This window comes from Camelus dromedarius, chromosome 28 (genome assembly GCF_036321535.1).
Source record: "Camelus dromedarius isolate mCamDro1 chromosome 28, mCamDro1.pat, whole genome shotgun sequence".
Taxonomy (NCBI): Eukaryota; Metazoa; Chordata; class Mammalia; order Artiodactyla; family Camelidae; genus Camelus; species Camelus dromedarius.
The window spans coordinates 22183912-22208574 of NC_087463.1; the positions used below are offsets into that span (position 1 = coordinate 22183912).

The following is a 24663-nucleotide window of genomic DNA, read 5'->3' on the forward strand; positions in this document are numbered from 1 at the left end:
CGTTACAGCGTCACTAGCATGCTTAGCTGCAAGGATGTAATAGGAAATTTTTCAAATGCTCTGCCAAAGTCAAGATAAACATTTTCTCCATGCAGTAAAACACAGTAGGCATAACCTACCATTTAAATATTTTATGTATTTATCTGCTCAATATAAAGGTCCATAAGTATGAGAGAATATGACTATTCAGAATATTTTAATATAGAAAATAAACTTCTGTTTTTTCTTGGGAGATTTTGAAAGTTAAGCCCTCACTGTCCCTGAGGGTAGAGGAACTTGCATTCTGATGGCTAATGACCCAGCTCTGGGTCCAGTGGTCACTAGTCACCTACAAGAACGAAGGGAGAGCAGGACTTGAGAGGAAGGAGGAGAAGGAGGGAATTAAGAAGAAGGAGGATGTGCTTGGGAACTTGGAGCAGATTCCAGGGACGATGCTCAGAGGAGCCAGCTTCCCCACAAGAGGAGAGTCCAGTGGGCGGGTCTGGTGAAGAGCTTGGGGGCAGATGCTCTAAAAAAGCCAAGAAGCCACGTGAGAACTGAGCTATCACCAGTTGTCTCCAGCAAGACCCTTCATTCACCTTTGCCCAGAGACTACTGCTGAAGTTCCCCCAGTCTGTTCCTGTGCTGACTTGACTTCGTCAGCAACCAGCACTCCCTCCCCTCCAGACCCTAGTACCTGCACCCTGACTTTGATTGTCTGTCATATGACTGTGTAAAAACCCTTCCTTACATGACTTCACAATACCCACAAGCCCCAGGAAAGGGGACAAGTCAGTGGGGAACCCACAGAGACAGCACCTGGGAAGACCTGAGCACACTTAAGCACACAGAGCTGGAGGAGACAGTGGGAGATCAGACCCGCATTCCTTTGCCGACTCCTGCTCTGTATGTTGGTTTAGTAAGGGACCCATTGTACCTATAAGCCTCCTAAAAGGATGAACCCAAGGCTGTGGAACTCTCCCGCAGCCAGCTTCTCTTGGGATGCCTTTTCCTTCCACTTGGAGAAGCAATATAGTGCCATGGTTAAGAACAAGAACTTGAAAGCCAATAGCTTGGCTGTGAATCCCAGCCCCTCTCCTTACTACCTATGAAGCCTTGGATAAGTGACTTAACCCCTCCACGCCTCACGTCCCCATCCGTAAATTGTACGTAATACTAGAGTCATTGTGACAATTAAGTGAGTAATTATCAGTAAATTCTTAGAGTGACTGGCACATGTATAAGCACAATATGTGAGTTTGTCACATAGTAGCCAAGACAAAGCCTAGTGACAATTCTTACAACTGCTATTTGTAACTTTTTCCTTGGATCCTTAGAAAACTTCCAATTTCAAAATATATGGCATTTATAAAGGTCTATTTATAAATGTGCTATTAATGTCATACATATACTTTCGGAATACAAAACAGACAGTAAGCTTTGGGCTGAATAGTTACCTCCAAATATTCTATCTGACTTTAAATCATTTCACTTAAAAAAAAAAGTTTACTAAGTGATCTACAAAACATGTGAAGGCCAATGCTTGGGTATAACAAATAAGAGCTCTGGTAATAATTTCAAAATCTGCAGCTTTATACTCTAGAGCTTAATTATCCATACAATCTCTCTCTTTTTAAAATAGCCAATGATTTAAAAAAAAAAAAAGACTTGCATGATTGGATTTTAAAGCTGATACCTTTACTTACTGGATCGGGAAGAGAAGACAGTAATCAACATAAAACCAAAACCATCTGTTTTGACTAAAGCCCTTGAGATGTGGCACATGAGTGGTTCATGTGCGTGTAAAATTGCCCAATCACAGGTATTCATTGAATGTTTACCGCACAGCAGATTGCTCGTCCTGACAAATACTCAGTTATCATAATTCACAAATGTACATACACACATGCAGATTAGAAGAGTGAAGAATTTAGTGCTCTATCAATATGAGGCATGAAAAATTATATTCCACAAGCCTGTATTTTTTTGTGTTTGTACACTTGCCTCCTGCGTGGCCCTGATTTGGGGATCATTTGCATATTCATCATATCCTGAGCTTCTCTGATTTGAAGCCACAGAAAATATCCCATTGTTTGTTAACATAATTTTCTCATCTCAGTATCTACCCTTTACCCGACCCTTTACCTGCCCGTGTCCATCACTGTGACGATGAGGGCTTTTCACTTCACTCACTATTCACCTTAGCGGGAGTTACTTCTCCCTCCTCACCCGTGCAGTGGAGAGCTTTAAACAGTTCAACCTTATATCCACGAAAGGAAGAATCTTTTCTTGTGGGTTAATTAAATAAAACATCACCCTTCTACTTAAAAGATTATGAACATCACAGTTACTTTTGAGTTCTAGCCAAAGTGAAATACATTGAATTAATTCTGGAAATAAAGTTTAGAGTGACCAATGAGGATTGCAAAATATTTATTTTATAAAAGTAACCAAGCATACTCTTCTGTTGAATAAATTACCTTTTGAAAACTCCTGAATCATTTCGGTGGAAATAACTTTAAGATACAAATGGGGCTTCAAAGATGAATTTCTACAAATGACAGATCTGTGTTTATTCTTCATTCCTTGTTCTTGTAAATAACATAGTCCTCTGCACACCTACGAGGTCACCTCTGATTATTTGTCAAGAGTCAGGTCAGCACATATTTGAAAACTTCAGTTGAAGTTGGAAGTCTGACTGATTCAATTGCAATACTTAAAACACAGAATTGCTAATCTAAAAAAATAAAAAGAACATAAATACAAAAGAGAAACAGACTCACAGACAAAGAATACAAACTTGTGGTTGCCAAGGGGTGGGGGGTGGGAAGGGACAGACTGGGAGTTCAAAATTTGTAGATACTGACAGGCATATGCAGAATAGATAAGATTATACTGTATAGCACAGGGCAAAACATACAAGATCTTGTGGTAGCTCACAGCGAAAAAAAATGTGACAATGAATATAAGTATGTTCATGTATAACTGAAAAGTTGTGCTCTACACTGGAATTTGACACAACATTGTAAAATGACTATAACTCAATAAAAAAAGTTAAAAAAACAAAACAAAACAAAAAACATAGAATTGCTATTAAGAAGGAAATGCCAATAGTCTTATACGAAGAAAAAATTTTAAGTAATTTTCTACTTGCCTTTGGGGAGAACTTCATCTAATCATCTATGTTCAGTTCCGCATAAGGCTCTGAGAGACAATCACAAGCTGTTAACAATTCCCAGATGCTTTAAAAAAAAAAAACCTCACACATGACAGAAGCGCACACACACTGTTTTGCACTTGGACTCATTAGGCAGGTCTTGCAAACAAGTCATGAATTTTAAGTAGGAGGAAAAGCGGTGGATTTGTCTGAATGTGAATTCCTACCTGTACTCTAACGTCCCCGGGAGAGGACAGTGACGTGAAAACTGTTGGAAATTCAGGCTGAGGACAAAGAAAAAGCAGGTCCTGGAATTAGCTGCCTCCTAAAAGCACCAACTTTGTTTACGGTCGTGACAGCAGCTCCCACCCAGCAACGCGTCGTCAAGTCAGCCCAGCGCAGGCTCTTTCGACATTCCCTTCCCTCTGATACTAACGTGTCGTTATTATTACTCAATTCAATAACTTGTTTATCTATACCAACACGGTCCGTATAAAAAAATCACTGCAGGCAAACATCCCAGGACTGTGTGCATTAGGAAAGATGAATAAACCAACATACGGGGCTTATAGAACAGACTGGTTGCTTTTCTTTTTTTTAATTCAATGTCTCGTAAAAGAACCGATGTGGGCAGAGGCAACTGTAAAGATACAACGGCATAAAAGGCTCTGATTGAGTAATCAACTCACTTGTGATGCTGGAAACAGCACGTTTCTGGATACCCAGTTGTCATCCAGAATTTTAAAAACATAACTAAATTGGGCTGAAAATGATAGTTGATCCGCAATAGTAGAGGCTATTTTAACTTGCAGGCAGTGACACCAGTGCTCTGGGATTCTGGTCCTGTGGTTCTGTCACAAAAATGAACGGTCCTGGACATTATTTTCTACGTAGGGAAAGCTAACACAAGGCTGAGGTGCATCGCACTGTCACAGAAACGGACGCATCCGGCACCCAGCGTGTGCCCAGCTCAGACGACCCCCAGGCCTACAATAGTGGCATCTATTGTAATTCATTGAAGTGGGACAGAAGGTTCTGGAATAATGAATCCCTGAAAAAAATTTTTTTTGTCTACAACCTCAAACTGTTTAGGAATCCAAACACCTGGGAGCAAACTGATTGAATTTTAGCAGAAACCACAGGCCAAAGAAAGAAATGGAATTTATTTCCCTTCCACATTATTTTCATAGTCCAACTCAGAAACACAGTCAGTAACCTCCACCGAGCTGTCCACAGGCAAGATTCAGAACCTACAGCATCTCTTCCTCTGTGCAACCTCTTTGTTGACCCCATAACCCACAGAAGAGATGCACGGGAAGGTACTCTTGGCTGTGGTCCCATGACTGCCCAGTGAACACTTCTGTCATCTTCATTTACAAACCCCATCCTCCACGACTCTTGACTAGCAGTTATACACCACTTGTATAAAATACGCAAAACAAGAAAATGAAAGTTAAAAAAGGGAACAGACTTTTTTGAAAGATATATATGTAAACAAAGTTCATGAAAAATTTCTCCCCACACTTTGCAGTTGATCCTCTGAGAGTTTAGGCTTCTTTGATTAGCAATCACTAAACCTCAAAAGTTAAGTGTGGATGAAGAAAATCTAGAAATAATCTACCTAGAAAGCTTTATATATAGAGATTCTATAAATACATAGAAATATTAACACACAGAGTCAGTCAAGAATAATTATCAAGCATATTCTGGAAGGGCACTTTGACAACTCTAACCAGAGATGTCATAACCCTTAATCTCGAGTAATTTCTAATACAAGTGTCTGGACCATTGCAAATGGATGCAGTTGCTGAACGACTCGAGGTATCAATTTCCAAGTTACAAAAGTTCAAGAAATTCAAGGTGCTTAATGGTTCGATGACAGGAAAGCAGTTTGAGCTAATGAAAGAGGATCATGAAGATAGTGAGACCAGTAGGAACCCTAAAGGAAAGGAGGTAAGTGTGGCGACACTTAGCAAATCGGTTAGGGAGAGGAGAAAGCGGGAATGTGCGAGTGACTGTTGAGCTGGCCACAAGCATAAGCTGACGCTCCAGTCTGACAACATCTCTCTCCCCTTCTCCAGGCTACCTCTGTGCCCAGCCAACTGGGTAGGGGATCTGGGACCCCCCCATCACCAAGCCCTTACATCGGCTTCGGTCCGCACCAGCGCCGAGGAAGCGGCACCTTTTTCTAATTTATCTGCCCAGAGGCGGCACCGTTTTTAATTTGTCTGGAGTGGGCTCCTTTTTGTGGCCAGTTTGTGATGCTGGTAGCCTAGGCTGAGTGCTTAATCATTCACGTACTGACTACTGCAACCAATTCTCAGCTCATTTCCTCTGCCTCAAATTTCCCTTTTTTCAAATTTTATACTGTACTCTTTGACTTACACTTTATTAAATACTACTTTGCCATCTCTGGTCAGGAATCGATAGCGGCTTTCATCGCCCTTATGAGACCCTGAATTTCGCCAGTTACCAGCTAAGCCCGCCTCCTTCTGTGCTAACCCAGAACTCAGAACCTCTGCACCAACCTAATCACTTGCTTGCAGTTACCCACACGCAACCTCTCCGCCCGCACCCCCTGCATATTGCAGAAGCCCCATACTGTCTTGTCTCTTTGCTCTGATCATCAATGCCTTATTTCAAATCGGTGGTTCAGCCGAGTAGCCTCGTTTGTGGGAAAAGACTGGAGAAGGACATGAGTCAACCATATTTTTTAGTATAGTTAAATGCTAGTCTTCTCCAGAAACTTCCTGAGAGGGCTGATTCCATTTCTTTGATCCTCATTCTTTTTGTAATCAATAAACTCAGCTGAAACACTCGTAGTCTGAGCATCATTTAGTTAATATTAAAAGACCTCACGACATCCCTGGTCCCCTGCTGTAAGGGACCTCTGTGCTGGCCAGCCACCCACTGTGCGTCAGGTCCTCCAGGTGTCCCTCTCCCCACCCTAACTGCTCTCCACGGCCCACCCATCTCACCCCACCCACAGGTGGCTCCCTCGCCACTGGAAAAGCAGGCACGCATGTGGGATGCCCCACTTCGGCCCCTGACATTAAATTCACAAACCGACAGAAAAAAAAAAAAGACCTCACAAATTCTTCCGGTGGAAACTAAAACATTTACCCAATGACTAATGAAAATCCAGAGGATATTAAGAGCCAAAAATAATTTTGGTCACTGTCAGTAAACAAGCATTTTCCCCTGTTCCTTGCCCCTGTGGTCTAGATAAGTTTCAAATTCAGAAGATTCAGCTGGGAATCATTTACACTACTTCCCGGGTCAAAAGCGCGAGGAAGGGGAGACAAGTATTTCTTTCCATTTGGCAAAGAAAGTCAGCAGGAAATCTGGGCTCCGCTCATGCTCTGTCACTTTCTCCGTCTGTTCACAATAATCCCAGGCCTGGGTATATGATGTATTGGTTTTTGACATCATATCATCTTTGGGTGACCTCTCAGTACCTGGTACTTGTCTGAAGATGAATGCAGGCAGGCGAAATCAGGGGAAGAGCATGTGTGTGCGCACGTGCACAAGTGTGTGTGAAATGAGAGTCCTGAACATCTCCCTCGGATGCTATGAAGGAAGCTGATGGGGGGTTAACAAAAGGATGTACAGCAGTTTACAAAGTCTGTGTCACAGTCACCTTTCCCTTGACAGTTGAAATAAATTAAATCAGCTCCGCGTCGTATACCTGTCTCTCTGCTTCAATCCCTGCATCGATTTTTTGACCCAACAGCCTTAAGACTTGAAATAATCAAATCACATCAGAGAAACCCAAGTGATCTATTTTTGCTTCCCATCTGATTTTTTTATCTTCAATCTTTACTTATAATTACTTTAAAAAGGAATTAAAACAAAACATACAGCCAACAGCTGTCACCGTCCATCAGTGTTAACTTTTTACTAATGGGCCCAGTTGATATTCCTTCAACCTGTCAGTTACGTGGCACAAAGCCATTCTCAGGTGTTCTAAACACTTGACCACTAACAATTCTGACCATTATGCTCAGCTGCCTTCATTTTCGACACTGTTTATAGCTTATGTACAAAGAAAAGAAAGAGCTTTGTGCAAGAAACTTAGCCAGATTTGGACAAGTGAAAGACATTTTTATTAATTAGTAAGAGTTAAATAACTCTGCCTCCTAAAGTCTATTTTCTCTATAAGATGTTTATAATAACTTTTTCAACATATTAGTGGACAAGATCTTATGTCAAATGTGCTTGAAAATGGTTCTTTGTGACATTTTCTGAACAGAACGTCTTCTAACCTTGGTCTTTGAGAGAAGATTAGTGACTGCTTCCATTCTTTCTTTTTCTTTTTCTTTTTTTTTTTTTTTTGACCAGGTTTTAAAAACACTTCTATAAAGCAAGAGTTTTTTTTTTTTTTTTTTTAAGATGAGGAATATTTTCTATATATGTCTGAAGGAATGGATTCAAAATTTAAAATGAAGAATCTCTGTTAATCTTTCTCACCTAAATATTTCCTCCCCACAATATTCCATCAACCCTCTTTTTCTTCAAGTTCTAAGTACCCACTGACATGAAGAGGAACAAAGAACACTTTGATGCGGTCCAAGGTGACCGTGTACAAAAACCTGCTAACCACTGGCAAACGTCCTCCTCGGCACACACGGCTGCTGCGGTGCCAGCAGTGGAGGCCACTGTTCACAAAACCCGCCTTCTTCCTTCCCAGAGCAGGAAGAAATACCAGCTGCGGTGTCAGCTGAGTCTGCGAGCGCGCAGCCAAAGGAAGCCTTGGCTCCAAAAGTCTACACACAAGCCAAGGCCCATGAGTTGGCTGGAAGCACATGAGAAAGAAAGAGAGAAGGAAAGATGGGTGGATGGATGGATGGATGGATACATGGAAGGAAGGCAAAGAGGGAGGGAAGGAGGCACTGAGAACAAAGTGAAATAAAATTTCGGTCATCGGTAAAAATAAATGATTTTCTCTGACAGGTTCCTCTATAGCGAGAGGGCGCGTCCCAGGCAGGAACAGGAGTCTGAGAGGGCCTTCGCCGCACCCAGTTGGAACACAGGCCTCTGTGCAGACTTCTGAACAGGCCTCTCTGTATTTGCACTACGGGAAAAATCACTTTTTCTTCCTCTCACACAGGTTCGGCAGGGCCTGCAACTTATGCAACTTGGGGCTGTGTTAGGATATAGGAGACAAGTTACTAATACAAAACGAGAACCGAGCCTTGGAAGGAGCCTGCTTGGGTGAGGGGCCCTGGAGTCAGTTTCCATGGCTTCAAGGCCAGTCTGCTTCTGCTCCCAGGTCTGAAAACAGCTGAGGGCATCGGGGCTCTGATCTGGCAAAGGAGCAACCACGTTACTGAACGTTTACTAAACGTTACTCAATGCCGATTCTGCAAATACCCATCCAGCACCAGCTTGTTATTGCTGAGGGCTCATGAGGATTATAAAACCTAGTTACCACCATCGAAAAGTTTCACTGTCATTGAAAAATTAGAGATTATACAGTTCAAACTTATAGGGTGTTGCTACCATGTATTTTTCAATCTCACTGATTTTTTTTTTTTAATTTTAGGAGAGTGGCAGATCAAAAAAATGGGAAAGCTCTATTATCAGTAAATTGGTGATGGATGGATTAGGAAGATAAACACTCAGTCAGTCACTGACAACTTACCAAATCCACTCATTAAAAATACCGTGAATAATAAAGTCATGAAATAGACAAAAGAAACCAATCCACAGTGGCTGGCTTTTTCCATTTTGACACTGGAAACTATTGTCACCTACTCACCATGGGTTACGGTCAATCTTATCACGAAGGTTTCATTTTCACCGGTGCTGGCTTTGAAGCCACAGCGGTAGAGTCCTGAGTCAGAGGCGGTAACGAGGGGGAAGGTGATAAAGGACCTTCTTGCTCCCTGGCTACAGTTGCTCAGTATCTGTCTTGGGTACTTTGAAGCGTAACTTCTTCCTTGGGACAAGTTGCAGCTAGTTAAGAGGTTGATCTGATGGGGCTGGATCTTTTCCCAGGTAACTTCTTGTAATGGCCACTTCATTTGAGGCTGACAGCTGAGTGTGACATTTTTTCCAGGTTCTGAGACCGTCTGGCTATTTGATGGCACAGCTATCTCAAAATTATCTGTAAAGAAGAAGCAAATGATTAAACTTAAGTCCTCAAATTCTTGGATGCAAAAGCAGAAGCTACCCAGGAAGTTCCATCAAAATGGTTGGTGATATTTAACGTAATTTCCCTGATTGTAAATGGTATCTTTATATTTCATGGTTATAAGAAAAAGGCTTTGAAAGAGGCTGGAACATAAATAGAAAACAGGATATGGTCATTCACACACAGTCATTCCTTCAGGTTTTACTTGGTTAACCATGTAACAGGAAACACAATTGAAACCCCTGGAACTTTTCTTGGTAGTGATCATATCAAGAGGCTGAATTTCACAAGACTGTTCTGCGGTAATGCTGGGCTGATGACTCAAACACTTTGAGTGTCTGAGTATCAAATACCCAGATTGTAATCACACTAAGATTTTAATGGTCATAAAAGAGATACCAAATCATTTTCATTGAATACATACATAAATTAATTTTTCACGTATAACAGTGGTCTTATGCATAGATAGAGTAGGGCCCCAAATGTGACATGAATTCCTGGATACCAAGAAAGTCCTCCAGTATTCTGCCATCTTCCTACAACCAGAGCTGGAATATCCAGTACAGAACACTCAGTAAGTCACCACCAGATCTCTAAATCAGTTGTTCTTATGGTGTGGTCTGAGGACCACAGGGAGCTTCTGTATTCCTCTCTGAGAGTTTCAAGATCAATCTTACTTTAAAAGTCATATTAAGATTTAATTTACCTTTTTAACTTTTATCATGTAAGAACATACAGTAGATATTTTCAAGGGCTCTGATGGCTAATGGGATGTGTGCTGGTAAATCCTGGTCTTTTAAATTTTACTCAATTTTAATTCCTAATATAGTATGTATTGATAGTTAATATTACAAATTTTAATTTACAATATAGTAAATATTGATAAACAAAAACTTTTGGGGGTCCTCAATAATTTTTAAGAGAATAAAGGAAAAAAATTCTAAAATTCATACAGAACCACAACAGACCATAAATAGCAAAAACAATCTTGAAAAAGAATAAAGCTGGAGTAATCACATGTCATGATCTCAAACTATTTTATAAAGTTAAAGTAATTCAAACAGTGTGGTACTGGCATAAAAATATAAATACAGACCAATGGAAGAGAATTGAAAGCCCAGAAATAAATCTACATATATATGGTCAACTGATCTTCAACAAGAATGCCAAGAATATACAATGAGGAAAGGATAGTCTCTTTAACAAAAGGCTTCTGCACAGCAAAGGAAACAATCAACAGACCAAAAAAGCAACAGAATAGGAGAAAATATTTGCAAGTCATACATCTGATAAGGGTTAATTTCCAAGATATATAAGGAATTCATACAACTTAGTAGCAAAATTAATTACTTGATTTTAAAAATGTACTAAAGACTTGAATAGATAGTTCCATAATAAGACATACAAATGGCCAACAGATATATGAAAAGATGCTCAGTATCACTAATCATCAGGGAAATGCAAATCAAATGGGATATCAATGAGATATCACCTTACACCTGTTAGGATATAAGAAAAGGCAGGAAGGCAGGAAGGCAGGGAGGGAGAAGGAAGGAAGGAAGTTGGTAAGGATATGGAGAAATTGTGATATTTGTATACTGTTGGTGAGAATGTAAAATGATGCGGCCTCTATGGAAAACAGAATAGAGTTGCCTTTAAAAAATTAAAAATAGAACTACCATGTGATTCAGCAATCCCCCTTTTGGGTATTCATCCAGAAGGTCTGCAATAAGCATCTCAAAGAGGTAATAATGTTCCTATGTTCACTGCAGCACTATTCACAATAGCCAAGATGTGGAAACAACCTAAATGTCCATCAAAGGATAAGTGGATAAAGAAAATATGGAATATACATACAATGGGATATTATTCAGCCTTAAAAAGAAGGAAATCATGTAATATGAGACAACAGGGATGAACCTGGAGGACCTTATGCTGAGTGAAGTAAGCCACACAGAGAAGGACAAATACTGCAGGATCTCACTTATATGAGGTAACTAAAATAGTCAAGGGGACACTTGTACATTAGAACATAAGCTGGTACAACTACTGTGGAAAACAGTATGGAGGTTCCTCAAAAAATTAAAAATGTAACTACAATATGATCCAGCAATTTCATTTTTGGGTATTTCTACAAAAAAAAAAAAAGACACTAATTCAAAAAGATATATGCACCCCAATGTTCATAGCAGCACTATTTACAATAGTCAAGATATGAATGCAAACTAATGTCCACTGATAGATGGATGGATAAAGAAGGTGTTGCAACAACATGGATGGACCTAGAGGGTATTATGCTAAGTGAAATAAGTCAGACAGAGAAAGATAAATACCAAATGATTTCACTGATATGTGGAATCTAAAAAACAAAACAAATCAACAAACAAAACAAAACAGAAACAGACTTAGAGATACACAGAACAAACTGGTGATCGCCAGAGGGGAAGGGAGTGGGGGGTTAGGTGAAACAAAGTGAATCACAGGTGCAAACTTCCAGTTATAAAATAAATAACAGGGATGCAATATGCAGCACGGGGAATAGTTAATAACATTGTACTAACTTTGTATGGCGACAGGCAGTCCCCTAGACGTATCACGGTGATCAATTCATAATGTATATAAATGTTGAACCATGATGCTGTACACCTGAAACTAATATAATATTGTACATCAACTGTACTTCAACAAATGGACGAGGGAAAGAATAGAGAGAACAGGAGAGGAGAGATTAAGAGAAGGGAAACCACACTTGGAAAAAAAGAAATTTAGTCTAAAATACAATCAGATTTGCTATCTATCTGCATTAAACTACAATACAATGTCTGTAAGAGGCTCATCTCTGCCCAAACCCAGCTGCCTTTCTTCAGCAAGTGGTTCCATGTGTCAAAATATCATTGGAAAGAGGAACCATGCCCTTGCTCGGGCGGGCGTAGCCGACCAGCGCTGGGGCGAGGGCTTCATGGCTGACGTCTTGGGGACAATCTGGATCTCACCAGAACTGCCCAGAAGCAGCCAGGCCGCCTGGTGAGGGAGCTCCGCGGGCCCCACAAGTCCCCTCCTGTGTGTTTTCTGTTCTTCATTTAAAGTGCAGAGAAAAGGTAAAGCGACCGAACAAGATAAAAATGAGCTAAAGGACTGCTTGACAGAAAAGCACAGATAAAGCGGGAAGAATGAGCGCTGTGTCAAGAGATAAGACCACAGGGGACAAAGTCGTCGGGGAAGCGGGCCCAGCAAGGCCATTTGTTTAGAAGAAAGAAGTTACTAGAATCAGGCGGACCTGTCCTGGGTGGCAAATCAGAGATTCGGCCCAGAAGATACATGTTGAGACAGGGTTCGCATCAAGTCTGAGATGTGGTGCCCCTGTCTGAGCGCCGAAGATAAAAGGCTTGCAACTCATCCTGGGCGGACTTGTGACTAAAATCCCGTGGATTCAGAGCAACTGTCGTGTCGCAGGCCCCGCCCAGGGCCCAGGCTGCCCCCAGCAGCTCCGTGGAGCCCCCGGGGCTGGAGAAGGTCTGTGTGAAGAGTGACCAGACCTCCTCACAGCGTAACTTTCCCTCATGGGGTTTAATTGTTTAGAAAAGAATTTTTTTCCCCCAATCTCTCTGTCATGGTACAATAAGAATAATGCTTTTTATTTAAGTCAGTACCATAAGGTTTGCTGAAAAAGTTTAACTTTGGGGCCACGCTGCAATTTCTCCAAACCAGAAAAAGAAATAACTCATGGGATATAAGAATTGTAAACAGTCTAGTTCTGAGGTCTTGTAAAACCAAAAGATGACAGTACCGCTCAAGAGCATTGGCTTGTCTTCTGCTAACATGTTAGCAACTGACTTCTCAGGTTTGGAAATTTAATGTAGAGTTTCTGCAGGGTAGAGTTTTTCAGAAAAAGAATCAAAAGGTTAACACCAACCCCAATCATCCCCTACTAGAGAACAGGGCGTGTTGGTGAATTGTCAGACTACACTAAAAGCATTTTGTCTGATACTTTAAACGTTTTTAACATATTTCAAAAGCAGAATAATAAGCCTTGAATGAGTCCTTCCTACGTGCCAGCATTAAATATGTTACGCGTGCTAATACACTGAATCCTCCGACTGAGATGGGGGAGTCTCCCAGCTGGTGGGCGGCACAAAGGGCACCGTCTCTGCAGGGGCTCACGGAGCTGCCCTAAGCCAGGGCCGCCCCACCTCTGGGAAGGGACCACACGTGATACTCGGTTTTCCTCTCCACCCTGCAGCTGGGCTGGATGGCACAGACAGGCTCCCAGGAAGCTCTTGTTTCGAAATATCTTATTTTATGAAGCCTTAAATCCTATAATTAGAAATCGATGTCTTTCCTTGTCCTTGTTAAAATGCACATAACCACCTCAGCTCCTGGCAGGCCCCAGCACATTAGTGTGAAATCGTCCATTAGATTGCTTTCCAAGTGGAAGGAAAGGAGGCAGGTTCCCAGAGGCGAGCGGCCTGGGTCAGACCAGCTACGGCAAAGGACACGGAGAAGAGGCAGGAGCCAGCCCGTCCCAGGCCACGGAGCTCCCTGGGGAGCGAAGGGCAGAGGAGAGAGGGCGCCTGTGAATGCAGGGAAGGGGTGGGGTGGGAGACGGAGGCAGGGAGACAGATTGCAAGCAGGAGGCGGTGATATTTTATCTGCTTTGTCATTCGCGCATTCAGCAGAGACCACTGAGTACTGACACAAGGACAATCAGGCGCGGTTCTGAGTGGGTGGAGGGACGCGTAACCAGGTCACGGCCCAGACAGAGCCTCCAGGAACTGCCCGCTGCAGTCGCGCATCCTCAGGACCCCGTGGGTGGAAAGGCGTGAGTCTGGCTCCCAGCCAGCTAAAAGCCATGCTGCATGCTGACTCTGGGCTCACCAAGGCCTGCCAAGGCTCTCTGAACAAGTGCAAAGTTATTTACCCGGAGAAAATCTGCTGAGGACGAGAAACGCAAGATAGTTGATGAACCAAGCTTTATGCTGTTAGAGCGTCTGCTGTGTGTTCAGTTTCCTCCTCTTCACACATCTTCTACCCATGCCGCTATTTACTGTATTTATTTTAGTATCTACTTTATTACATTTCCTTAGTATTTCCCGTTGGTTTTGTGGAGAACAAATTAAAAGAACTTCTGATAAACGACATATGAAAAGTGGCGAAGAAGCAACTGCTATCATTACAAAAGGGGAAAGAGGGAACGACCCGTGCACACCCCAACAGTGCTTCACACACACGTCATATAAACGCACGTGTGAGGACTTACCTACTTCAAACACCATAGAAAGAAAAGGGGTAATGAAATTAACTGAATTGCAAAACCAAGTCTTTAAAACACACTGCTCAGAAAATCGGGGCTTCACAATTTTTACCAATGTGATTTCTATCCAATTAAAATTTCTGTGAAAAATTGGAAAGCAATGTCTACAAGGTTCTGCAACCTCAAAAGACTGGATCTATGAAACAGAGGGCATTTTATACGAGGGAAAGAGGAACTCGCTGCCCTTTCGTCTCCCTTGGCATTGCAGAAATCTCCAGTCAATAACGGCAACAGCATTTTAAGGGAAGAAAGCTGAAAATCCACTCTTCCCGCTCTCTTTTGAAAAATCTGAATATAAGCCCTGTTTAACCCAGGAAGATGCCCTATGCTGTATTCGGCCGTCATTGAGGAAGGCTAGGGTTTCCCGCGGGACTTAGACTTCCAGACGTCCGTGTCCTCTGTAAGGGAGAAAGGCAACTGATGACGGGGGAGAACGGCGAGACCTGGTCCCCCGCCTGGGTCTCTCCACGCAGTGAGCCCCAAGCAGCCCCCGCACTGTCGGGAATGCTGGCATGTTGAAGGGGCGGGGCTTGACGTGGACACTGGCACCTGCTGTGCGCGCTCCATGCAGAGTCCCCAGGATCCCTCTGCCCTCTGGGGACACACCAACCCGTGTGCTTCTCCCGAACACCAGCACCGGCTGCTTTTCACTGGGGAGTGCCCAGGCGGCTGGAAGCTGCTTTGCCTGGGAGGTTACACCCCCACAGGGACCCTCACCCAGTGACCAACGAGGTGGGCCCCTGCCCCCCATCAGGACAACCTCAGCATCTCCTCCACAGGAGCGAAAGGGAACCTCCTTGGACTTCACCCGGCCTCCCTCCTGCCTGATCCCAGCTCCCGAATGGGCTCTCCTGGAAGCACCTCCCATCCCGTCCCTGTCACGCCAATCCTCTGCTCAGGGACTGCAGGCTGCGGCAGACACAGTGCTGAAACCTGACCGAACTTGACTGGGGTCTGGAATTTGAGCTGACTCCAGCGTGCGGGGAGAAGTTGCCGAAACGTCTTCTTGGGAAAGTTGGCAGGAGCCGATGAAAACGCTCGTTTGCTGTTGGATCTCCTCTCCCCTTCGAGGCCCAGCTCGCCTGACTCCTACCCGAGGATGCGCTCACCCCTCACGGCCTCGGAGCCACACAGCTCCTACTCTCTTTCCTCACGTCCACTGAACTGTGTATAACAAACTCCTACACTTGCAAAATATGAACTGCTGGGTTTCCTATTTTCGTGGATGTGTCCTGCTTTTTTTCTCAATTATGCTGAGCCCCTTGGAGGCAGCTCATCTTTGAAATATTTGCTCGTTGCTCATTACTCCACCAGGTTCCACAAGTTTTCAGGGTAACTGTACCAGAATTGTACTCATTTTAATGTCTGGAAACACCTTACATAATGTCTGACACATAGTTGATAATCAGTAAGTGTTTGCTAATTCATTTCCTTCGTCTGTAGGAGTGAAGCACGTTGTTGAAGAAACCTGCAATCTGCACAAGAGAATGACTTTTCAACCAACAGAATGAAAACACGAGACTGATTTCCCAGAGGTTTCCCTGTGTTTCTTCAACTGGACTATTCGGGAATGATCTCTCTAATTCTGGCCCTTCTGCCCTCCACTTCACACGGCATCTGGAACTAAGAGTGTATACCTCCAGGAGAACGGATGCATGTGACTGAGGAGATAAACACGCTTAAATGATTTGTTATTGTCATGGATCACAGATCAGATTATTTTGCCACTCAAGTTTCTCATTTCTCAAAGTGGCAAAAGGACTGGCTTGGCCACAACCGAAAAACAAAACAAAAAAATTCTTATTCTCCAAAGTGGAAAACTGCCTGAAGCAACTCCAGAATTCCATTAGTCTATGTTTATGCATTAATGTGTAAATATTCAAAAAAACCAAAAGTAGATCACCTTAGACCAAAATTGGTAAACCTATGTCTGTCTTGCTCTCAGAACGTGTACCATTAAATTCCAAGAGTGGGGTCAGTGCCAGTGGCAGGTCAGCATCAATGGTGCTTGAGAAGGAGGTGGATATGGTCCCTTTGCCAGCACAGATTTCAGAGGCAGGAGGAGCCACTGTGGATAGAAGACACTTCTCCAGGGCTCAGGCTCCCAGTCACTTGCTCAGCCTGCATGTCACTGAACAAAGGACCGGCCCAAGGCAAACAGGAGAAGCCTCAGACAGGCTAAGAGGGTTACAGACCCTCCCACAGGAAGAAAAGGCAAGGAAAGAAGATACTTCTTATTAAAGCGTTGGGAGAAGAAATGGGCATCCACGCCTTCTCTATAGTTCCTACTGCTCGGGATGAAGGTTCTGAAAACAAAGTCAGTTGGGGAATTTGCCACCACTGCTATTAGACACATTTCCAAAATTTGGAAAGCTGTCATACTGTGATCATATTTTTTTAGCATTATTTCCGAGCAATGATCAAAAGTGTCCATTATTTATAATAGTGTCCCAGAGTCTGGTTTGTAAATATGTCAAAATATGTCATGAGGTAGAAGTTTTCTGGCTCTGAAATCCAACCTTTCTACAAAAATATTCCATATAACACATTCAAAACAGCTCCGGGGCCCTGAGTGTGTTAGGTGAGCAGGTGTTAAGACATCTTGAAAGAAACCTTCCTGAGCCCCTCAAGGAGCCTGATGAGATCTTGGACTGTTTTCAGTTAACCACCTCATTTTAGTGCTGCTGGCAATGGGGGCAAGAATCGAGGGAGCTGAGTTCAAGTTCATTATCCCTACAAGAAATGAAACTCATGGTGTGCACCCTACATCAGTATCCTCACTGTGTTCATGGACCAGGGCAAAGTATTTCTTTTTTAATTTTGATTTGAACCTGTGGTTGGCGGTTCCCGGTGATGACTCTTTTAGTCTCCAGTTTTCTCACTGCTGACTAGACTTGTGACCCTTCTAATTGAGAATGACAACCAAAACCATTTCAGTTGCATTCAGCTGTCATTTTGTTACTCCCAATAAAACAGGAATGTTCATGCTCTAAAGCAGCTAACACACAAATAACCATCAATCGAGGACCTGTTATATGTAAGACGATGTTTTGAGTTCTGGGCCAAAACCTAACAACCTTCAAAGGAATTACAATCAATAACGCAAGAAGTCTTGACTCACCTGGAAGTAAACTGGCACAAGAAAAATTACACAAGGTATTTCTGAAATCTTTTAGCACATCCTGACATTTCTAGGAATTCTGTCCCTGGCCGGTTTAAATCGGGAAGATTTCACCTTAAAGCATTAGAACTTCACCAGGAGCTGTTCATTCTGAAAACAGCATCGTTGATGACAATGCCACTCAGGGTAACCGCGTCTTCAACGACATGTGGAATTGTGGTTCACAGTGATTCTAAGTGGAGTGGAGATATCTGACTACTTTATTTTGTCTTCCCACATAATAAAGCCTGAACACTTATGTATTAACACAGAGGCTATCTTATTATAAATTAGTTTCTTGTTACTACTCCTTGAGATTACACTTAGAGCATTATGACTAATCTTTTGAAATTGTATGTGTAGGCAGTTTTTATTATCTATGAACATGATTCCAGAATAGTAAGAGGGATTTACTATGAAAGGGAACATTGGATCTGATAGGGCTTGGATCACTGCTACTCCCTTAATCTCTCAGTGGTGGGATAAGTGGAGGAATACAGGCCTGTCAAGGCAGTAGTGACCTTAGTGAGTGACCACAGAGCACGTGTGATGTACTTCAACCTCGTCAATGGCTCCACTGCTCATGTCACTCAGCAGCCCCCAGGTGCTCTCTCTTGCACCGTGCGTGGCTCTCTGTTTGCTAGAATTCATCTAAGAGCCACATTAAACTTGTAATTACTGGAAGCAAAGATGAGCTAGAAAAAAGAAACAGAATTCTTTTTCAGATTACAGTTAGTTCTCAAACACTGAAGCGAGGTCAGGAAGCACTTAGATAAATATGCCTCTTAAGATGTTGCCGCGTGTCGTTCTAAATGCAGAAACTAATTGAAGTGGTTAGTTTTGAACTATCTAAACTCTGCTCTTGCCATCTCCCTGGCTTTTCTATCTTGTAAACTCTTTCTCTAAACGAGGGATGACTTCTATTCCCCTGCATGGCACACACTTCCCTCCAAAGTCTGCAATTTAATTTCCACCTCCATAATTTTAAATATTTTAAAGTCATCATTTTACACTCTCCATTTTCCTCTAAAATTGACTTCAGTAATGGCTTCCTAAGTGTAATTATCTTGGTATTACGCTTAACACATGTAAGGGTTTGCCTTTCAAAAACAAAAAGCTGTAAAATTGGGAGATCGGAGCTAATCACAGGATGAGTCAGGGCCGGGGGGGGGGGCGGTAATTTGAAAAAACCCTAATGTTCTTCCATCGAGGTCATAAGGTTTATCACAGTTATGCTATTTCATTGCTGAGGGACACTGTGCAGAGTAACAGGAGAATGAAGCATCGTTCTTTGCCTGTCAATAGATTGAGCTGTATTCAACAGCAAACGTGATTTCCTCACGGGCTTAAAGGAGGCATCTAAGGGATGGATGCATATAAAGAAATTGCAGACGGCTTAAGTAACCAGAGATAACCACCAAAAATGATGATTTGTGATACATCACAAATAAAACCAAAAAGCCTCACTACATATTTCAGGAAAAGATTAATTTAGTGCATAGTGACTTAAAAAAATCATATAAGACAAATAAAACAAAACCAATTTTAAGTAACAGAACTTAAGAATACTCTAGCCCGAGGGGGCTAGTTTAGTATGAGCTGACCATCCACCCATCCCCACTTCCCCTCTCCTCAGATAGTTCAACTCTGAAAATGAAATATATTTTCTGAAAAAATTAAAAATGAAAGGTAAAAAAATTAGGCTGTCAGACTAATCTGTAGGAAATAAAATGTTTTCCGGAAAGCTATGACGCACGACATCTATCATCTCAACTAGAAGCAGTGACATGTTTGATTCACGGAGTAATGCAAAAAGTGTATCTTCTTGATTTTTTTTAGACAAGAGTCGAACCACAAAATAATATTTTCTAATGAGTCACTCCCGGGGAACGAGAGGTCCAGCTTCACCTCCTGTAATGAGCAAATGATTCATCAGCTGAAGCCCAAGCCTACTAGGGGCATGAGCCACACTTTCAGTGCCTTCTGCGTATGACAGGGCACCAGGGAGGACTTGGACGCTCAGCATGTGGACCCAAGGAACATCTGTTATAGTCTCGGTTTTGCTTTAGAAGATACTGAAATGACAGTATGACTCTCTGCAGGTAATTGCACTGTGCGTGGCTGTTTGCTAGGACCTCTGTGGACCTCTGGACCTCTGTGACATGGGGTCCTTCTGATGGTCTCCATCTTGGTGAATGCATCTCCACACGCCCTGTCACCTGACGAGAAGCCGGCCTTAATCTTCCCCCATCTGCTCCTTTAATCTAACTCACCTCCAAGGCCTGTCACTCCCTAAAAGCCTTAAACTGCCCCCTTCTCTGCCTTCCCCTCTTGCGTGTTCTTACCACCACCGCTGTCATCATCCCCAAACTACCCTTGCCTTGGGCTGTGGCAATAGGCCCACTTAGCTTCCATCCATCCCCCTATACCGTCGGAGCAATCCTGGTAACACACAAATCTAGCCCTGCAAACCCCTAGCTTAAAATTCGTCAATGCTCCCCCAAAAGGCTTTATGGTAAAATTCAAACACTGTAGCACATACTATAGGGCCTAACAGAGTTGGCCCTGGTTTTGCCAACCTTCAACTTTGGTCCATCACTTACGCAAAGGGCTGACTCTGGGTCCCCCGAGCTACCGCACACACTTGGCCTCGCCTCTGAACCCCAGACGAGGTTACTCCCTCCCTCAGCCCCAGCCCTCCTCCCTTTCTACCCCTGCCTGCTGCCTCTGGCCTCTGGGGTCTACGGAGATTCTCCTGTTAAGCTTTTCTGTGTCTCTCCTCCTCCTCCAGCTACATTAGACCAGCCTCCCCAATTTACGGCCATATTTCAACCTGCCTTTGCCTCTTCACTCACACTGCTGCCCCTCAGATATGCTACTTACATAGCTGTCGGCTTTTTAAAGTAAAGCAGAAGGACTTAACATGTTTTCTTACCCAATTTTGTCCTGGGGTTTGAGTTCACTTTCCTAAATTGTTGCCTTTATCTCTCTCTCATCATTCAGAACCTCAGGGAAGCCCTGAGTTTTGTATATAAACATTTCTTTAATTCCTCACAGAACTTTTTGGCAAAAAAAGTCATTGAAAATGATCAGATCCACTGATCACTGTGCTTTGAGAGCACAGGGGAAGGTTTGGTGGGAAAAAAAAAAAGTAGCTTGGATTCACTCTAAAAAGGAGAAGTGCTTGATAACTGCCAAGAGCCCCTGGATTCAAACCCTGAGGATGGCCTGGCCCCTTGGATGTACACTTAGGCTTAATTTCACAGAATGAACGTTTGGGGCAAAGGAGTGATTCTTCAGGAGAGTGAGTTGGTTGCTGTCCTCTGTGTGGACACAGGAAGCAATGAGCAGAGGCAGGAGGCAGAGGAGAGCCTGTCCAAAGACTAGAAACTGAAAGATGAAGGAGAAATCACGTAGCTGCTGGAGGATACGGCGGCCAAAACGAGAGAAAAGAGCCACAGAGAGAGAAACGTCAAACACACAAAAAGGTTAATGCTTTAAACCATATATATTTTGACAGCAGCGGCGTCAACCACTGCCTCAAATGAGTCCCCCACACGCTCCCAGCTTGGCTGCTGCTTCGCTTCTCAAGGACAACCAAACACTGGCCGCGGCCTGCCCATCATGCCCAAGGCAAGGAAGCGCACTGGAGACACTGGGGCAAGTCAAACATTCCAAAACACTGTTGGGGGAAATCTTTTCAAACACAGGAGAGAAAAAATTGACCTTTTATGTGACTAAAATAGAATATCTAAGATATTTTAAAAGAAGCCATGAACCAGGGAATTTTATATAAGACAAAACATTCCATTTCCACCGCCATATTTAAAGAGTCAACCAGAAGGCAGATAAAACCCTTCAAACAATGTCTGGTAGCAAAAGAAAAGCCATGACTCTGCTTTCTGAAAGAACTGAAGGCGGAAAGATGATCCTCATTTTAAGAAGAAATAAATGGTGAAGAGACAAAGCATAGTATCTCTGTGGGAAGTAAATGGCATTCTGCAAAGCATATTTTCATCTTATTCTGCTGAACAATGCAGGGCAGGACCATCGAGTCTAACGAAAAAGAATCATTTATCGCGCCCGATATGTAAGTACCAGTAACAAGATACGTAATTTGCTGAGTAGAACCAGACACGTATGAAGAGTTTTAAAATTCAGTTCTTTCAAAAAATAGTGTCAGTGAGTTACCTTGAGAAACAGGAAGCATCCTCTCACTTTCTTCTGTCCTGTTCTCACTCCTTCCTCACTGGCTCAAACTGCACACTGGAGAACACTGACGATCTTCGCTTTTTGCTCTCCCTCCACTGGTTCTGATCAAAGCTGCCCCCGTCTCTCTGCCCTAAATATTATCAACCTTCACGTCATGTGTTTTGACACACAGGACTTTCCCACAGAAAACACACTCCTGTTACTTTCAAATGTCCACTCAGATACGAGACAAAGGAACGTCCGGTGCAGTGTGCAATGTAGCCCTTACTGTCCTACTGATGCACCCCTCTCTTCATTTGTTACATTATTTGAAAAATCTTGGCTCTTCTCTTAATTTTCATAAGAGATACGTCCTGTTTGGGTTGGTTTGAGTGGTGTGCGCATATAGAGGTTGAAAACAAGCTTCCATTTCTGCCTTTGGATGACTACGCTGAGGAGGCGCCTTACTGGTTTTATTGCCCATCATTACCAGTTACATTAAACATAAGAAATCCCCCATAATAAATGACCAGTTATCACTCACTAAATGAGGCACAAAGGTATATACAAAGATGGAAAAGTAAACATTCAGAAGGTTTTCATAACAACATTGGAGATGTGGCAAGAATACTGCAAAATTTTACATTTGTTCTAACTAAAGAGAAGAAATGTTATTTTTCAAATACAGGCCTAATGAGGAATGAGAAACCATTTCACCATCAAGACGAAAGGCCCCGAGTGCTTGCTGAGCGTCTATGACAGTTTACACGAAACACAGACTGGGGTAACAGGCACAGTCCGTGTTGAAGAGCCCAAGGCCCGACCTGGAAGTGCCAGGCGTCAGCAGGCACCCAAACTCATCTCTGGACTCATCCCATGAAGTCAGAAAACCGAGACCTAGGCCAAACTGAGGACACGCCGTGCCGAGAACAAATGCCTGGGAGCAAGCCTTCAGAGCCCACCCAGTTCCACCCCAAATAGGGTGAAAGGGAGAGATGATCGAGGCATTGAGAGTAGTTTTGAAGCAGAAATGTGGAAATAAAACAGTGAAATACAACATCATGTTGGAGAGGAGGGGTCAGGTTGCAGGAAGACAAGACTGGAGGACGACGGGCTGGGAGACACAGGAGGACTGCGGCTTCGACTGATTAGAATCCACCAAACACGTGACTTTTCAAGTCTCTTCGCAGCAACTGCCAAAATGTTCTCCCTTATCCTTGCTTGGCCCCGTCAGCTCCGGCCTTTTTAAAAATTTGCTGTTCCCTAGTGAAGTCTCTACCCACTTCCTGACCTGGGAGCTGACCAACAGTAATCCAAAACTTCCTCTCCACATACCTTGGGGGCCTAACAAAGATTGAAGGGGATTAATGGGAAACTTGCAAGACAGTGACAAGTTTGATATAAATGACACCTCTGATTCAGGGTGGAAAGAGGATAATCAACAGAAATCGATGGAGATTGTGCCTTTGGACAAGAGAAAATGTTTCTAGAAGATAGTGCAGCATCATTCATAAAAGGACAGCAGACACAGAAATCATCTAAATAGGCAAGTACTACAGGAACCTCAAAGGTTTACAATGTGAGCACTGCTTCCTGGGCTGTTCTCGAGACCTTCTGGCCAATGTTGGAAAATTAGGAGGAAAATACTATACAAAATGGAGCAGACTGAAAAATTAAACTGGTGGCCTCCTTACATTTAGCTACAGCTCTATCTTGAATCCCCCTCTGAAAAAGCTCTAGGCCCACTGCACTTGGGTTGAACATATAACTGGTCTCTGAATCTACAGGAAATAAAAGTACACTGAAATTTATATCACAGTGTGAAATGGAATAGATACATACGTTATGCACTTCGAAGCACCTGTCATGATCAAAATGACTAAAGGCAATTTTAACTAGAAAGCAAACTAAAAAAAAAAAAATCGTTGGAAATTATGCACAATTACAAGCTGAAACGACAATAAAATGAACATTTTCTGGTTACAAAAGATACAGTTGAAAGGGTAAAAAAATGCCCAAAGGAACCCCAAGACTACTGAAAAACTTTTTTTTATAAGTCCCGGGCAGGTTAAGTGCTGCAGATCAAAAGGGCGAGGTGCTGAAAACAAAAGCCCTTATGGCCAGACTGGCAGAGTGGAGGAGCTGCCTCACTCTGGGATGAAGGTTTCGCCAAAAAAGCAAAAGACCATTCAACTGGGAGAGGGTGAAGCCCAGAGGTACAAATGAGTAACTGGGCCAAAAGGGCATTTGAAAAACACCTTGCAAAAGACTACAAAATAAATGCCAAAAAGGTTTTAGATACATTAGAGAGAGAAAGTGAATGAGAGAAATTTTTTAACATTTTTTAATTGAGTTATAGTCATTTTACAATGCTGTGTCAAATTCCAGCGTAGAGCACAATTTTTCAGTTATACATGGACATACATATATTCATTGTCACATTTCTTTCTCTGTGAGCTACCACAAGATTGTGTATATATTTCCCTGTGCCATACAGTACAATCTTGTTAATCTATTCTACATATGCCTGTCAGTATCTACAAATTTTGAACTCCCAGTCTGTCCCTTCCCACCTCCCTCCCCCAAGAGAAATTTGATAGCATTTGAAAATAGCACATACAGCAAAAGTTTTTCAGAGAATAAAGAGAATGAGAATAAGGATGCTTAAGGACTCAACTGGTTCCCATCTTTATGGAGCAAACTCTTAGGGATTTTCCACAATTTCCCAT

The 24663-nt window shown here is 42.7% G+C and overlaps 1 protein-coding gene across 2 annotated transcripts in view; it reads right to left on the reverse strand.

Moving 5' to 3' along the window:
• The window catches only part of CD226 (CD226 molecule), a 65674-nt gene that overhangs the window by 17340 nt on the left and 23671 nt on the right, over nt 1–24663 (reverse strand). For both annotated transcript variants that reach the window (XM_064480426.1, XM_010998973.3), the window contains exon 4: nt 8898–9245. In XM_064480426.1, coding sequence (XP_064336496.1) covers nt 8898–9245 — 348 coding nt within the window. The remainder of the gene's footprint in view (nt 1–8897; nt 9246–24663) is intronic.